Source organism: Denticeps clupeoides, chromosome 19 (assembly GCF_900700375.1).
Source record: "Denticeps clupeoides chromosome 19, fDenClu1.1, whole genome shotgun sequence".
NCBI classification, from domain to species: Eukaryota; Metazoa; Chordata; class Actinopteri; order Clupeiformes; family Denticipitidae; genus Denticeps; species Denticeps clupeoides.
Window position 1 is genome coordinate 18,895,919 of NC_041725.1, and position 15,470 is coordinate 18,911,388.

A 15,470-nucleotide genomic window follows, 5' to 3' on the forward strand; every position below is an offset into this window, starting at 1 on the left:
ATGTTAAAAAGGACAATTTCCCGAAAATGGCAAAGAAATACTCAAAATGACTGAAATGGACCATTTGCAATTTGGAAATTAAATAGTAAAAAATACAAATGCTTTTTTTTGCAAACATTAACTAAATTCTAAGTTCACTGTTAATGAAAAATGAAATGTGAATGTTTGCCCTGTTTTTTATTCATTTATATTTTTTGGAGGAATAGGGGTTTAGGGAAAGGGACGTTTATTACCTGGCTGTCCCTTTAGAATGAGGGTTCCTCAGTGCTCCACTGTGTTCCTAAATACAGAATTAGGATGAGAAATAGATTCCGTTAGTGTAAACAGGTACATGATTTATGAAGTTTTATTACTCTGAGCGCTGTGAGTAACCGTGTCACAGAACATGCAAATTGACAAAATTGACCTCTGACCTTTTCTCAGAGTCAAGTCTTTAAAAGGTAATCTGGCCGGCCCAAGAATATCCGGCGAAATGTCCAAAATATTCCACCCACGGATTTACAGGCTTGGGCGTCATGAAGCGTGAAGGATGGCAATGAATGTGAGTCCTTGTTAGGAAAGTAATCTCATCACCACGGAACAACGCTCTAAACGTTGTCATTCAACTCATCCTCTTGAGTATAACCACCAAACCAACGCTGCATCAATTTCTACCGAAAGCCGGATGGGCGTTGAACTGCGACGAGTGAACGGCAATCGCACGCAGCTACAAAGCGCAGTAAGGCGCATGGCGTTCAGAGGGCATTCGTTTCCAAAGTCCGCTTGGACGAGGCCGAACTCCGACCTGGAGGCCGCCACAGTCCCTACCGGCACCGAGCAACGTCATTATGGTATGAACGGTAGAATGGCCCACGTCTGCATCGTGATGCATCCATGATGAGGTCCATTTCTACCCTCGTGCGAGGGGAGCATCACTTGGATGGATTGTACGGAGCCTCAGATCCGTCGCTTCCTCTTGCTGACGGAAAAAAAACGTATTTGTGCCGGTCTACAGATTCCTAACATGTCATGCGCGGCGTAATGTGAGTAACGTGAGTAACGCAGCCCGGGGCCGAGGCTGCCGCAGGATGCCATGGGTGGCAGATGTTGCATTACTAAGCAGGACGGTGAGGAATCGTCTCGTGTTTTCCTCCAACCACAAACGTTGCCATGGCAGACAGACACGTGGCCGGACGCCCGCTGCCTATATGTGGAAGTAGCCGCACGGCCACGGGCCACGGGCCGCGGTCCGGAGCACGTAGCCATCTTTGGTCAAAGCGGGCGCTGGACAGGGGTCAGTGGCATCGACAGGAGACTCCAGTCCAGGTGCTTAAGCCCCACCCGCCGGGACGAGCAGACGGGATTTCTGGTGAAAGAAGAAGGGCCTCTGGCGGTTCTGGAAACGGTCCGGCTCCTTTGTGCAGAGCAGGTGATTTGCTTGTCGGCGACTCGGGTCCGTTGGCGCCCTGAAAACAGAGTGGGGGAGGAGGGAGGAAGAACAGGGAGGGTGTGCACGAGGCGGACAGACGACTGGAAAGGAGAAGGAAAGGCAGGGAGACACCGAGAAAGAGAGAGAGGGATAGAGAGAGAGAGAGAGAGAGAGAGAGAGAGGGGGGCTTCCTCTTTTTTTTCTTCTTCTTCTCGGATGTCTGTCACCAACCGTCCGCCGCGCTGCCGGGTATAAAAAGCAGAGGGGACCCGTCTGAGCCGCAGACGCAGCACGTCCCTGGGTCTCCGCCGCCACCTTATCATGCCCAGCCCGGCCACGCGAGCCCTGACCGAGCCGCCCAGCATGGAGAGGAACAACCTGTGAGTTCCTTCACTTCACCTTCGTCCTGGTCGTCATCTCCTTCCACACCATGCCCCATGTGTTGTGCCGCTCTGTTCGTAGGGGGAAGAACTTCATGTGCCGCCTGCAGGGCATGTTCTCCCACCCGACGCTACCGGAGAGGTGAGGACCTCTGGAGCACAAGGACCACGTATTTGCAGGTGACGAGCATTAAAATCTTCTTCCCGCCCTGCAGCAGGCTGACGTTAGAAGACACGCAGCAGTGGTCCAAGTCACTGGAGGAGCTCCTCCAGTCCAAGTGTAAGCGTTTAAAACGTCCCGATCACCTCGTGCGGAAAAGCCACGGTGGACGGTTCTAACGCTTCCTTCCCAACAGATGGGCTGGCTTCATTCAGGACGTTCCTGAAATCGGAATTCAGCGACGAGAACATGGAATTCTGGCTGACCTGCGAGGACTACAAGAAAACCAAATCTTCCTTCCGGATGATGCTGAGGGCCAAGAGGATCTACGAGCAGTTCATTAAAGCCGAGTCTCCTAAAGAGGTGTTTTAGGGTTTGGAACCTTGGCATGAGAGTAGATTGTGACGGAACCGCTCTCCTCACCTTTTTTTCCCTGCCGCAGATCAACATCGATTACCAGACACGTGAGCAGATCAGGAGGAACGTGAAGGACCCAAAGGTGAGCTGCTTCGACGAGGCCCAGAAGATCGTCTACGGGCTGATGGAGCGTGACTCTTACCCACGGTTCCTCAGGTCAGACATGTACAGAACCCTGCTGGAGTCGCTCGCCGCCGATGCCGCCATCAGGGGCTGAAGCAGGAAGACCAGAGACGGACAGAACTGGAACTTCTAGAGAGGTTCTGGCGAGGAGCCTCCAAAATAACGTGGATCCACTTCCAAATAGAACGTCTGTGGGGCCTCAGGAAGGACGAACGTTTTGAAGGTAGTGATGATCGGGACCTCGCCACGGCCGTGTTTCCTGCAGCGGCCGATAACGGCCTTCCGGCGCTTTCCAGAGCTGCCCACGGCGTAATCGCCTCCAGAACGTTTCTACGTTTCTCGCAGGACGTGCACATTGCGATAAACGGAACGACCACGTAGACTTTATTTATTTATTCTTCACCACCACCGGCTGGACGCTGACATATCCAGCGTGTGCAGATTTCGCAATAAAAGCCCGTCTTGGTCCGGAAAAGCGCGGCTTCCTCCATTCGTCACAGTGACTCGACGGGCCTCAGACCGGTGACGCCGGGTGACAAAAGAGGAAACGGACCTTTTAGCCACGAGGATGAATCCTGCTCGTCGTTTTCCAGGACAGGCCTTCAGCTTCCATGCACGTAATAATCTGGGCAAACAGGCGTCCCCCGTTGGGGGACAGCGTCCAGCGATTCGCCCGTTGCAACGCGTTAACAGGGGATTTCAAAATTTCACTTCTGCAGTTTCGCTTCTTTTCCTAAAAATGATACGTGATGATAGACGCAGAGAGGTGGAGAAGTCAGGCGGTTTACTGAAATTCCCGCCACGCTGCGGTTATCACCGGTGGCTTCGTGGACGTTCACACCGAAACTGTCACTGAGAAATAGATGACATCACAGGCACAGTAGATGACATTCATCCAGTGATGAACCAGGCTTATAATCCGCCGACTGCGGGAACATACGTGTTCCTAGCAAGGTTCTTCACCGTAGACGAAGCTACCACCAGCCCAATCAACGGTATTAATTTCATCTAAAATAATATCGGATTTCAACATATTAATATGGGACCAGGTATGAAATTCAATATTATATGTTTTGTGTGAGTTTATTCTCATTTTTCAAGATTCTGTTTACTTCGGTTACCTTAGGTTTCTCTGCAAATGAAGATTCTTCTCATATTTCATCTTCTCAAACACTTATGCAATGGAACAGCCTCCTGACCCACGCCTAAACCCGTAAATATGCTTACAGTTCACTCATGGAACATGGCCGCTGCCAGACTGTAGAAAGGAGAATTTGGCTGATTCACATGGATCTTCACTGAAATTACATTTCTCTTCCTTTGCTGGCCACATACAAATGCCGAGTATATAAATAAAGATAAAAAAGTTATTTCCTGCAGACATAAATAAATATGAACTGTAATTACAGTTAATATTCAAAGAAAATTACAGAATGATGTGCAAATGAGTCTTAGTGTGCAAAAATGACCAGGTGGTTTCCAGGAGACATGATATTTACGCTGGTCAAGCTTCACAAGCGATCAATGTCTGAACAAGACTCCAAAACTCTCCCCGTGTCAGTGTGGGTCTCCTCCCGGTTCTAAAGTTTCCCACAGCCCTCCAACTGCTAGGTGCCTCTAAACTGGCTGTAGGTTCGAGTGTTTGTGTTCAGGCTGTAAAGTTAATGGAATAAATTTTGGATTTGATTTGTGCCCGTCTGGTTTATAGGCGAGTGTTTGAGGAGCGGTCGCTGCTGACGGAGGGGACACTTTGTTCTCCTGGTCAGCTTGGGAAATGCCCTGAGGGAACAAAACCGGTGTCAGTGCTGGGAAACACCTTGGGCGTAAAGATTTTGATGTTCTCGTGGAAACTTGGCTCGTGGCTGCTCCACTCGAACACGGGCAAGTGTTTACACAGAAGAAGGCCTGAACATCCTAACAGACTGGAGCTGGGAGATAAATGCAGCAGTGCGAGGGCGTGGGCTGGAAGTGGTTGTTGTACGGCGCTCTCGCCAGACATTTACCCTCCAGACGCAGCCTGCAGGCCCGAGACCAGGTCCAGAGAGAAGCAGCCAGCTCTGTATATGACACCCAAAAATTTGGGGTTTGAATAATCCATCTGGCTGTGAGCTCTGCTTCTGTGCTATTTTTTCCCCAATACGTACTCTGAAGAAAAGAACCGACTATTTAACTGAGCATTTCATTTTCACCATTTTTATTACAGCTGAGGCTTCCTGCATTTTGTATTTAAGGATAATGTTGAATTGACCTCTTTTAGTTATATATATGGTTAGGCATGGACATATTGAGGGGTGAGCATTACAATATTGAGGAGCACAAAAACAATAGGATGAACATATTTCGACAGTATATATTTTTAATATATATATTTCTTCATTTTTAAACTAATTTGGCACCAAATGCTTAAGTTGTTTGGTTTTTCAATAAATATGCACTTCAAAATTTGGTACCGGACTGGTGTCTTTTCAGCCGAATCAAACTTTACCGAAACAAAATATGAAGATCCCTAAGCTTCAAAGCTCAAAGAACGCACTGGAATGTTCTAGTAGATGCTCTATACCGATAGAACCAATGTCATCAGATTTAATAATGCCGTAGTCCGAAATTCTGTCGAACCCACAACTCAGCTTACATCCTCAATCCCAGTCAAATGTAAATGTAAAGATTTAATAAATTTTTTACGGTTAACGGCAAAGCATTGCAGCACGTAGGTGGTGTTAAAAACTACAGCAGCTGCATGAAAAAAAAGTGACAGAATTGACAGAAGTCTAGTAATGTCCACGGGGCCACGTGAGCGCGCGTCCAGTTATGTCACACGGTGTCACCCGCCAGACTCATTTTTCTTGCGGTGTTTGCCGTGTTTCCTCCGAAGCGTTTGCTCAAACGACTGCATATATGCTCACTGGGCCGAGGCTGCTGACAAAAGTCGGGAAAGACAAACTGTTCCCTGGAAAAGGATGTTCTCGAGCGTGTCTTCGGAACAGGGTTCTACATGACACTCGTGACGCTGCCGAACGAGAGCTAATCGAAAAAATCCGAACACTCATATTTTCCAAAAGGCGTGTCCAATCCGATCGGTTGTGAGTTCCAGACATTCTGTACTATTTTCAGAACAGAGTGTCTATTATTAGAAGGCGCAAGTGGCGTCGGACCGGTTTTTGATGAAAGGGCGCAGTGTGGTCGGCCTGAATTCGCCCTGGGAACCCACGTTGCGTCATCACGAGACCCTCCAAATATATATCAGCACGTTTAATGTACTTATTTGCGTTATCATCGGCTCGATCGGGGATAAATATGCCACTTGGTGACAAGCCAGACCAAAGGTCGGCCCTTTAAGGGCCTCTCAGTCCAACGTGCCGTAACGCCCAGTTCCAGATCCTGTTGTGTGTGCGTGTGTGTGTGTGTGTGTGTGTGTGTGCCAAGTCAAACGTTTACACAGAGCAGCCTATCGGGTTGCACATCCGGGAGCGTGTGCGCGTATAAATCCGCCGGCAGCGGCGCACGGCCGCCGCATTTCCACGCCGGGGCTTCCGGAAGATGAGAGCCGTGGACGCGGGCGGGAGGGACATGTCGTGTGTGACGCTCGCCAAGGCCTGCAACGGCTCAGCGTGCAAGACGCGGGACAGGTGGGTTACACCATTTACGGCATTCACGCCATTCACACCGACTGAGCCGCCGCCCCGTTTCCTCAGGAAGACCAGCTGGTCGAGGTTCGGCTACTTCCTGAAGAACAGTGCGCTGCACCGGAGACCCCGCATGTAAGCTGAGATCTCGTGCTTGTGAGCATCAGTGTAGATCCAAAGCGAATCTTGAACAACGTCCTCCTCCTCATCTTCTGACAGGCCGACGACGGACGAGCTGGACCAGTGGGCGGAGTCGCTGGACGTCCTGCTCGGTCACAAATGTAAGTTTCGTAGCACTTTTTCGGCCCACGCTTTCGGAATCGTGTCTTGGACCTCACAGACCTTCTCCCCTCGTACCAGATGGAGTGGTTGCTTTTAAGATCTTCTCCAAGATGGAGTTTTGTGAGGAGAACGTGGAATTCTGGCTCGCCTGCGAGGAGTTCAAACGCATCAAGTCGTCCAGAAAGCTTGCGGCCAAGGCCAAGCGGATCTACGAGGAGTTCATCGAAAGCGAGTCGCCTCAGGAGGTGAGAAACATCAATGTCACATACATGGTGGCCAAGCGGGTAAGGAAGCAGACCCGTAATCGGAAGGTTGCGGGTTCGAATCCCAGGCCACCAAGGTCCCTGTCATGGTGCCCACATTTCACTAAAACAAACCACCGATGCTCTGCAGATCAACTTGGACTTTATGACGAAGGACACGATCCAGAAGAGCCTTCAACACCCAACCATCTCATGCTTCCTCCCGGCTCAGAAGAGGGTCTACACCTTGATGGAGAACAACTCGTACCCGCGGTTCCTGGAGTCGGACGTCTACGGAAACCTTCGCACAGCCGCACTGAGGAGCGTGGCGCATCGCGGAGGTTAAATGGACCAAATCAGCACGTGCCTCAGACCTCTTCTGGGCTGAGGACGTTTCAGGAGCTTTTCATCCACTTCTTTAATCCTCACAATGTGGTACTTTCATACCGTGCTTTATTAAAGCTCTCGAAGGGCGTTGGAACCGGGTTCTGCAGATCTGGATCGACACTAATTCTGACCTACAGAAGACTACTTTGACTGGGTTTTTTTTTTTTTTACTGTATTTTATGTCTTATTTATTTCCTATGTCCAGTTTTGCATGAATTCACACTATTTATTATTTTATTTTGTGCATTTTATTTCATTATTTTCCTGGACCTAAAGCAGCGGGACTGTAAAAATGTAAAAAAAAAAAAAAAAGAGGTATGCATGCTGTAGTTGCACAATTTTCTCAGTTTTGTAAAATAAAACTGAAGTGATTTATGGTGGTCATATTTGACACAAGACAGGAGCTTCTTCTTCTTCTGCAGGTTCCTCACGCTGTGATGGCAGGCATGGCTGAACCCAATACACATCTTCAGTCCCCTTAACCAGCATGAGTAGAAAACCCACGCCTGAAAAGCAACAGTAGAAAAGTCATGTGACCTAAAAACTACACAAATGAATAAGAACAGTCGCAGTAAATCTCTGCTGGTAGACGGCGAAATGGCCAGACTCCATTCCAGGCCAAAAATAGCCGAACCCTCTTCATTGTGGAGAAACTCCATCCGCTGTGCCACGACTCTAAAGTTTTAAGAGTTCCGAGCATCATCCTCATTTTGATGATCTCATTTTCCAGGTTTGCTGTACCTGTACGGAACAAAAGGTTCCGTACAGCAATTAATAAACCGAAGGAACGCTGCATGTCGCCAAAATCAGATTTGGTCTCAGCCCGACACTAGAAAGTCATGAGCAGGATGAAATATGTGAAATCTCGTCATCTGACGAATGTTACGTCACAGGACAGGAAACGTATCCTGTTCAGTGCGGTAATGTTCAGGTGGAAGGTTGTGTGAAGTGTGTTTGTAATTTACAACATTAAAGAACAAAGAAATAAAAGAAGAAAAAGGGGGAAACCGACCCTTAGCAGAGGATCCCCCCCCCCTTTTTACGACCACTTTAAATGTAATTTAAGACCAACATCACACCTTTCCTGGCATATGAAAGAAATCTATAATTTGTCTATGAATAAAAAAAAAACATATTAGTGCAATAAACATTAACCAAACCCCCTGAAAAGTCACAGGCACATTCAGGGTTTTGTATATCGCGTTTGGACACGGTTCATTAAAACCATGAGACATTTGGTCGTTCCATTTGAAGCACTGATAAGGACTTGATCAAATGTTGAACCGTGAGTTAATGCCGACATTTTTTCGTCCTGTGGAAAGACAGTTTAACCTACATGCACCAAACACCTTGCTAAGATGCGTAAGAAATTTTAGTTTTTGTATTTGTGCGCTCACGTCCCAAATTTTTATGCCCAGCTCTTTTACCACAACATTCCACAAACCCCCAAATTGCTGAGCAGTTCAGAATTCCACTTGCAAAAAGCTTATTTCTGTCTTGGAAGCTGTGTATGGCTGTGAAGATGCTTGAAATTGAGGGAGGCGGAGTTTGGTGACGCTTTAGTAACTGTCTGCTTGTTGCCGATTAGGGTTAAAAACCAAACCACCACACAGGCAGTTCCATCCTGTGTTCATCACGGGACCAACTACATTAGTAGTTGCTAGAATAGCGTTAGAATTGGATCAATGACGATGGACCTGCCCCGCCGGGCGACTTTTCAAGGACTTCATTTACAAAAACTTAACACCTGTAGAAGAGAACACTTTTAGTCTGAGGCTGGTCTTAAATCCAATGGGTCTGATTTGCTTTCCGAATGGAGAACGTCATTGAAGGTTTAATCCATGAATAGTAAAGAAAATCGAAGACAAATTCACATCTAGGAGTCGTCCAAGAATAAATAACTTTATTCCCATTTATCCAACTCCAATAGTTTGCCTACAGTTTTTCAGTGATTACATAACTGCTGTCCAAGGTGATTTTAAACGTTTTTTTGTAAAGACACCGTTGTTCAGGCCACGAAAGAACATTTAAAAATCTTGAGTTTTTAAATGTGGGCGTGGCCAAAAAATGACAACACAGTCAAATCAATTTCAGTAGTCAACAAACGAATAAAACCACAGCATTCGTGCACACGTATGGAGTTTATATGAAAATACAGGCTTCTTTGAGCATCTCTTGGCATGCACTGACGGACAGAAACACTGGAGACAACCCTGTAGTGATGGTGGGGGTTTCAGAAGACACGAGTGAAGGGGATGAATGGACCACACCGCGCCGTCACTTCGCTTCTTGGATCTTTTTGGCACTCTGCTTTTCCTTCGCCTGGAGAGAAAGGGAGACGACGACACCTATTTAAAGATCTGCTGATTTTTCCACCTCCGCCTGATGACTAACCGTAAGGAGCATTTCCTTGAGAGCGTGGAGGTGCGGTATGAGTAAGAAAGATCACAGAACACGTTACTACTCCCTTCATTCACGTCACCAGGACTGAGAAAAGCTCCTCGACAACGACTTTATAATGATAATTATTATTAATCAGTACTCCTCATATGGCCGTTGTTTTAAAATTCATTTACAAAACGTAACATATGACTGAGCTTGGCTTATATAATAAAATACGGACGTGAACATTTCTCACTTTTTCGACCAGCGGTATCAACTGCTGGTACTCGGCCAGCGTCTTCAGCAGCTCCATGATGAACGGCAGGTAGTTATGCTTCCGTCTGATGTTTTCAACCTGAGGGCACGTTAAATGGGTTATTTCACCGGCACGTCACTCCGCAGGCGCAACGCCGGAGCACGGGGACCCACTTTGTATCGTTTCAGCTTCTGGTTTTCCTCCTCGATCAGGAGCTGGTACTTGGCGATCTCCGACTGCAGCGAGCTGAGCAGGTTGCTGCTCTGGTCCGTGTCCATCGGCTCCTCCTAACGTCAGCATGAATCAGGAAAAATTTATATCCTGACTCCAATTAAACAAAATGACTGAAGTGATGTAAGATGCAGGAAAGTGTAGATGCGGCCTTCTTATGATTAAGAAGGTTTGGAAAATAAGCACATGCTGCCACCTTCTGGTAGAAAACCATAACTTCCTTCTCATGCATGTTGTATCATGAACAGGATGACAGAACATAAAACCCCCAAAAAACAATCACTAGAACTAGCTCCTTAAAGCCATATTTACCTCTGTGAGCTGAGCTTGCAGCTCTGTGATTTTCTGTTCGTAGATCATTTTCCTGTCGGACACGATGGCCATCAGGTTGAAGCGAATTTCTCCTTCACTATATCTGAGAGCCGGAGCGGTCAGAGGTTGAAGACAACAAAATAATCCATTTCACATTTTATATTTAAGGCATTTACCAGACGCCCTTATCCAGAGCGACTTACAATCAGTAGTTACAGGGGACAGTCCCCCCCTGGAGCAACTTAAGGTTAAGTGTCTTGCTCAGGGACACGATGGTAGTAAGTGGGATTTGAACGTGGGTCTTCTGGTTCACAGGCGAGTGTGTTACCGGCTAGGCTACTACCACCCACCCAATCCGCGGTGTATCAGGAAAAGAAAGACCACTCACTTTTGTATTCTTTTCTCAATAACCGGTCTGACTGCGCTTATCCAGTCATCCTGGTTACAGGGACCTAGAAAGTACAAAAATGAAACAAATTGCTGAGAAAGGGTGCTGCACACACTAAAATAAAAGTTTTTTTTTTTTTAAGATATGGGGGTGCTTTAATACATATAATTTATATGTACATATTTAAAATTTATATTTATATATTATTTTTTAAAAATGGATGATAGATTTCTATTTGTTAAAAAAAACAAAACAAAACAAAAAAATTGTTTTTGCATATTTAATAGGCACGACTGACCGAGATCTATGGGCCCTTCTCGAAGTCCGTCTAGCTCATATAATCTGCCGTTAACCGGAACGTAGCTCACAAAGTGAAATGCATCTTCATCTTTTGACAACGATTTCGCATCAAACTCAAACATCTGTTGTCTGTCAGAGAGAGAGAGAGAGAGAGAGAGAGAGAGAGAGAGAGAGAGAGAGAGAGAGAGAGAGAGAGAAGACGGAGAAAGTTCTGATTCAGTTGCGGGATCTCAGTAAATAATATTTTAGTCACAACAGATTTTTTTTTTTTTTTAATGAAGCACCAACCTGGCAAAACTATTGTGGACCTGTCGAATGACTTCCGAATTGCTGAGAGCAAGACCCTTCATCTGAAGAGCAAGAGAGAAGTTTGACAGGACAACGGTGAGTTGGAACCTCACAGACGGTCCTACACGCTTCCAGCAGCTGAAATAAAAACTTACTGCAGCGTCGAAACTTGACGAGAACTCTTTGAACTCAGTCAGCGTCTCACCAAGATGCATGTCGGGATGAGTGCAGTTCAGTAACACACTGACAATAGCTTGAGTTGCACAGGCATTGTTAATAACCTTAAAAAAAGGTGAAAGAGATAAAAGGCATGACATCACAGGACATGAAACACTCAGAAGAAACTGATTTCCAAATCGGATTCAGAAATAGAGCAGAAATTCGCACCTGCTTTGCAAAGAAAATGTGGTCGAGCCGAGAGTCTTGAACGATGGAGCCTGCTGGCTCCTCGCCTGGCTGCCACTTGAACAGGAAAATCAAACCGTGAACTGGTCTGGAATGAAAGGGAACAGTCGATGAGCAGAAGGGCTGAAAGTATATCTGACGTCTTCAAGATGGATTATGGATTGTAAAGACTAGTGTCATAGCAACAGTCTCGAATGGACAACGTGCAAATTTTACACCGATTATTAATATGAAATATGTCCCCAATCTGAAGAGGTCGGATGGAACATAGATGGGTGGTAGCAGCCTAGCGGGTAACACACTCGCCTATGAACCAGAAGACCCGGGTTCGAACCCCACTTACTACCATTGTGACCCTGAGAAGGACACTTAACCCTGACTGTCTCCAGGGGGGGACTGTCCCTGTAACTACTGACTGTAAGTCGCTCTGGATAAGGGCGTCTGATAAATGCTGTAAATGTGAATGTAAATGAAAGAACATAGAGGTAGACCGGCTAGAAGGTAGCTACAGTAATCCAGTCGTGAGGTTACTAAGGACTGAACCAGTATCTGGGTGGCCTGGGTTGACAGATAAGGGCGGATTTGTCTGATATTGTAGAGAAGGAATCTACATGAGCGGGAAAGATTGCTGATGTGAGTCGAGAAGGAAAGTTGGTTGTCTATTGTTACGCTTACTAACCAGAGTCAGTGCATCCGGCGGTTCCTCTGGCCAGAAACATAGCCGAATCGGAATAGCTCAGAGATCCGGCAAGCATAACCGAATTTGAATAGCTCAGAGATCCGAGTTAGCGCTACTGTCCAGAGTCAGTGCATCTGGTGGTTCCTCTGGCCGGACTCGTAACCGAATCGGAATAGCTCAGAGATCCGAGTTAGCGCTACTGTCCAGAGTCAGTGCATCTGGTGGTTCCTCTGGCTGGACTCGTAACCGAATCGGAATAGCTCAGAGATCCGAGTTAGCGCTACTAACCAGCCAGTGTATCCGGCGGTTCCTCTGGCTGGAAACGTAACCGAATCGGAATAGCTCAGAGATCCGAGTTAGCGCTACTAACCAGTCAGTGCATCCGGCGGTTCCTCTGGCTGGAAACGTAACTGAATCGGAATAGCTCAGAGACCCGAGTTAGCACTACTGTCCAGAGTCAGTGCATCTGGTGGTTCCTCTGGCTGGAAACGTAACCGAATCGGAATAGCTCAGAGATCCGAGTTAGCGCTACTAACCAGTCAGTGCATCCGGCGGTTCCTCTGGCTGGAAACGTAACCGAATCGGAATAGCCAGTCAGTGCATCCGGCGGTTCCTCTGGCTGGAAACGTAACCGAATCGGGATAGCTCAGAGATCCGAGTTAGCGCTACTAACCAGTCAGTGCATCCGGCGGTTCCTCTGGCTGGAACCGTAACCGAATCGGAATAGCTCAGAGATCCGAGTTAGCGCTACTAACCAGTCAGTGCATCCGGCGGTTCCTCTGGCTGGAACCGTAACCGAATCGGAATAGCTCAGAGATCCGAGTTAGCACTACTGTCCAGAGTCAGTGCATCTGGTGGTTCCTCTGGCTGGAAACGTAACTGAATCGGAATAGCTCAGAGATCCGAGTTAGCGCTACTGTCCAGAGTCAGTGCATCCGGCGGTTCCTCTGGCTGGAAACATAACCGAATCGGAATAGCTCAGAGATCCGAGTTAGCGCTACTAACCAGTCAGTGCATCCGGCGGTTCCTCTGGCTGGAAACGTAACCGAATCGGAATAGCCAGTCAGTGCATCCGGCGGTTCCTCTGGCTGGAAACGTAACCGAATCGGGATAGCTCAGAGATCCGAGTTAGCGCTACTAACCAGTCAGTGCATCCGGCGGTTCCTCTGGCTGGAACCGTAACCGAATCGGAATAGCTCAGAGATCCGAGTAAGCGTTACTATCTGCTGGTCCTTCTGCCCGGAAATACTGACTCAAGTGACTTACGCACCCGGATCAGTTTACTGATGACTCAGCATGAGCCGGATCTTTAAAAGGATCCAAGTATTACAGCGCTAAATTTAGATCGATACAGTAGATACATGCATTTTCATGTGTAAATTAACAGGAATTCCACAACATTGCTACTAGTGTAATCAGACAATTTGTTCTACAAGGTTTGAGATCTGAATCCAGAAATAGAGATCCAGAATCCCTTCACTTTCTCACATTTCCACAATAAAGAGTATTGTGACACCTATGTACGGTTTACATTTGGTTGACATTAAATCTATTCATTTTGACCAGACGTTGTATGTTTGGAAGCATGAGAAACGGGAGGTAACCTTTCCCCTTATGACGTCATAAGGGGACAAATTCCGGATACGACCGTCTGAGCTGCCGCTCTCTGAAAGGTGAAGCAGAACGACCAAAACGCTCTTTACACCCATCACCATAGACAGTCTGGGGGAGCTCGTATTAAACCAGAATCTTCTATGCTTCTGTGTTAAATCATCTCACAAAGTGACGTTTTCATGTCAGGGGACCTTAAACTGAGGGCAAGGAACAAACATGACACGGCACAGCGGTCAGAAGGGTGAATTCTAGCCGCTTTTAAACGAGAACCAGTCATTAATACAGCCCAGTCGGGCAGCCATTAAAGAAGTCGAGTCGAGTCACGTTGCTCGACCGCTGCGCTTCGGTTTACCGTCACACGCAAACTCAAAATGTCCTTACTTCAGGTTTTCGAAGTTCTCCGGCTCCATGCTCCAGATCTCTTCCACCTGGGCTCCTTTGCACCCTGCGACAAGAGAAGAGCGGGATTTATTTACAGCACACTCGGTGCGCGGCGAGCTACCGTGAAATTACTCCCGGCGCGTACGATTAGCTACGCGGGCACACGGGTGTGCGTCCTTCACATTTAGCCCAGTTAGAAAACGAGGTGGCGGGACGCCGAGACTTGGCTCCGGCGTTTGGGGAGAGCCGGAGGGGGCCGTTGTCGCAGGTGCAGGCGGCATCACCGTTAGCTCCGCGCCGCTAACGTTAGCCTAGCCGCTAGCCGCCGGCGGCGCCTCACCGAAGCCTTTGATGAGCTCCGTGAACACGCCGGGGTCGCTCTCCATGAGGCACCACTCTCCCGCGCTCCCCGACATCTCCGCTTCGCCAAGAGGTTCCCCGCGCCGCGCCGTGAGACAGAAGCGTGTCGCCGAGAGCCCGCCAGCCCGCGTCGGTGTGACTGGACGCGCCGCCGCATAGAGCCACACGCACTAGAGCCGGGCGCGGAGCATAGAGCTAGACTCCCGGGAACGGATAAACATACAGTAACAAAAAAAAAAAAACTTTTCCTCATAAAGACTTCATTTTGACGCAGTGTCAATTATAAAGTCCACTTTATCACAGAGTCCCCCTGTTAGACACAGACAGTGTTAAATTCACCCTAGTTAGGCTGTCCTAGTTAGGGTACCGGGCCACTGTAGCCCCAATATACCACTATAACCACATATTTCAGTACCGGTCGTACAGTGCAACCATCTGCCGCTGCTTCTGTTAGTTTTTCTCCGAGACACGGAATCAAGCACCCAGACTACTGGCAGACCCCAGTGATCAGACCAGCAAATAAATCCTGGTTCCTGACAACTGCTTAACAAGGACAAAACATGACACAAACCAGAGGGTCACCACAGCCACCACCACCATTACAACTACAGCTTCAGGGATCTTCAAATGGACCAGTAACATCATTATGGACACGTAATCTAGACCATGACACTGACTACATCCTGGACTTCTCCAACCCTACAACCGTAGGACTTATTATTATATCATCCCCAGCCCTGCACTGACACCATTTGCAGGCTCACTCTACCCTGGAAGGGGGTCCCTCTCTGTATCACTCCTTCCCAACGTTCCTTCCTTTCTTTTTTTTCTCTCTCCTAGAGTTTTTTTGTG

The 15,470-nt window shown here is 47.6% G+C and overlaps 3 protein-coding genes across 4 annotated transcripts; 2 read left to right on the top strand and 1 right to left on the bottom strand.

The window, feature by feature from the left end:
• The first annotated feature begins 1,594 nt into the window (after positions 1 to 1,594).
• LOC114769360 (regulator of G-protein signaling 21-like) lies at positions 1,595 to 2,612 on the top strand. The gene is made up of 5 exons (XM_028962297.1): positions 1,595 to 1,788; positions 1,871 to 1,930; positions 2,004 to 2,068; positions 2,145 to 2,311; positions 2,391 to 2,612. Exons 1-5 carry the CDS (start codon positions 1,730 to 1,732, stop codon positions 2,580 to 2,582), a joined length of 543 nt encoding a protein of 180 aa, XP_028818130.1. The 5' UTR covers positions 1,595 to 1,729; the 3' UTR covers positions 2,583 to 2,612.
• A 3,299-nt stretch (positions 2,613 to 5,911) lies between these two features.
• On the top strand, positions 5,912 to 7,341 carry LOC114769356 (regulator of G-protein signaling 21-like). 2 transcript variants are annotated; one of them, XM_028962293.1, is made up of 5 exons: positions 5,912 to 6,114; positions 6,181 to 6,246; positions 6,331 to 6,392; positions 6,472 to 6,638; positions 6,787 to 7,341. In XM_028962293.1, exons 1-5 carry the CDS (start codon positions 6,026 to 6,028, stop codon positions 6,979 to 6,981), a joined length of 579 nt encoding a protein of 192 aa, XP_028818126.1. In that variant the 5' UTR covers positions 5,912 to 6,025; the 3' UTR covers positions 6,982 to 7,341. The 2 variants fall into 2 exon arrangements, with proteins under 2 accessions (XP_028818126.1, XP_028818125.1); XM_028962292.1 differs by having other exon boundaries at positions 5,912 to 6,246.
• Positions 7,342 to 8,908: 1,567 nt separating this feature from the next.
• uchl5 (ubiquitin carboxyl-terminal hydrolase L5) lies at positions 8,909 to 14,789 on the bottom strand. The gene is made up of 11 exons (XM_028962284.1): positions 14,599 to 14,789; positions 14,259 to 14,322; positions 11,567 to 11,672; positions 11,335 to 11,460; positions 11,180 to 11,241; positions 10,890 to 11,020; positions 10,592 to 10,655; positions 10,204 to 10,306; positions 9,834 to 9,947; positions 9,661 to 9,759; positions 8,909 to 9,344 (listed from the first exon to the last, which is right to left on the bottom strand). Exons 1-11 carry the CDS (start codon positions 14,672 to 14,674, stop codon positions 9,300 to 9,302), a joined length of 990 nt encoding a protein of 329 aa, XP_028818117.1. The 5' UTR covers positions 14,675 to 14,789; the 3' UTR covers positions 8,909 to 9,299.
• Between the last annotated feature and the right edge of the window lie 681 nt (positions 14,790 to 15,470).

Bases quoted from the DNA above. Each gene is read 5' to 3' on its own strand.
- uchl5 (XM_028962284.1), bottom strand. From the start codon at position 14,674: ATGTCGGGGAGCGCGGGAGAGTGGTGCCTCATGGAGAGCGACCCCGGC. The intron at 11,673-14,258 runs GTAAGGACATTT...CTTTCATTCCAG, and splicing joins GAGAACTTCGAAAACCTGAA to ACCAGTTCACGGTTTGATTT. The intron at 9,948-10,203 runs GTAAATATGGCT...TGCTGACGTTAG, and splicing joins TGCAAGCTCAGCTCACAGAG to GAGGAGCCGATGGACACGGA.
- LOC114769356 (XM_028962292.1), top strand. From the start codon at position 6,026: ATGAGAGCCGTGGACGCGGGCGGGAGGGACATGTCGTGTGTGACGCTC. The intron at 6,247-6,330 runs GTAAGCTGAGAT...ATCTTCTGACAG, and splicing joins CTGCACCGGAGACCCCGCAT to GCCGACGACGGACGAGCTGG. The intron at 6,393-6,471 runs GTAAGTTTCGTA...CCCTCGTACCAG, and splicing joins CGTCCTGCTCGGTCACAAAT to ATGGAGTGGTTGCTTTTAAG.
- LOC114769360 (XM_028962297.1), top strand. From the start codon at position 1,730: ATGCCCAGCCCGGCCACGCGAGCCCTGACCGAGCCGCCCAGCATGGAG. The intron at 1,931-2,003 runs GTGAGGACCTCT...CCCGCCCTGCAG, and splicing joins CACCCGACGCTACCGGAGAG to CAGGCTGACGTTAGAAGACA. The intron at 2,069-2,144 runs GTAAGCGTTTAA...CCTTCCCAACAG, and splicing joins GGAGCTCCTCCAGTCCAAGT to ATGGGCTGGCTTCATTCAGG.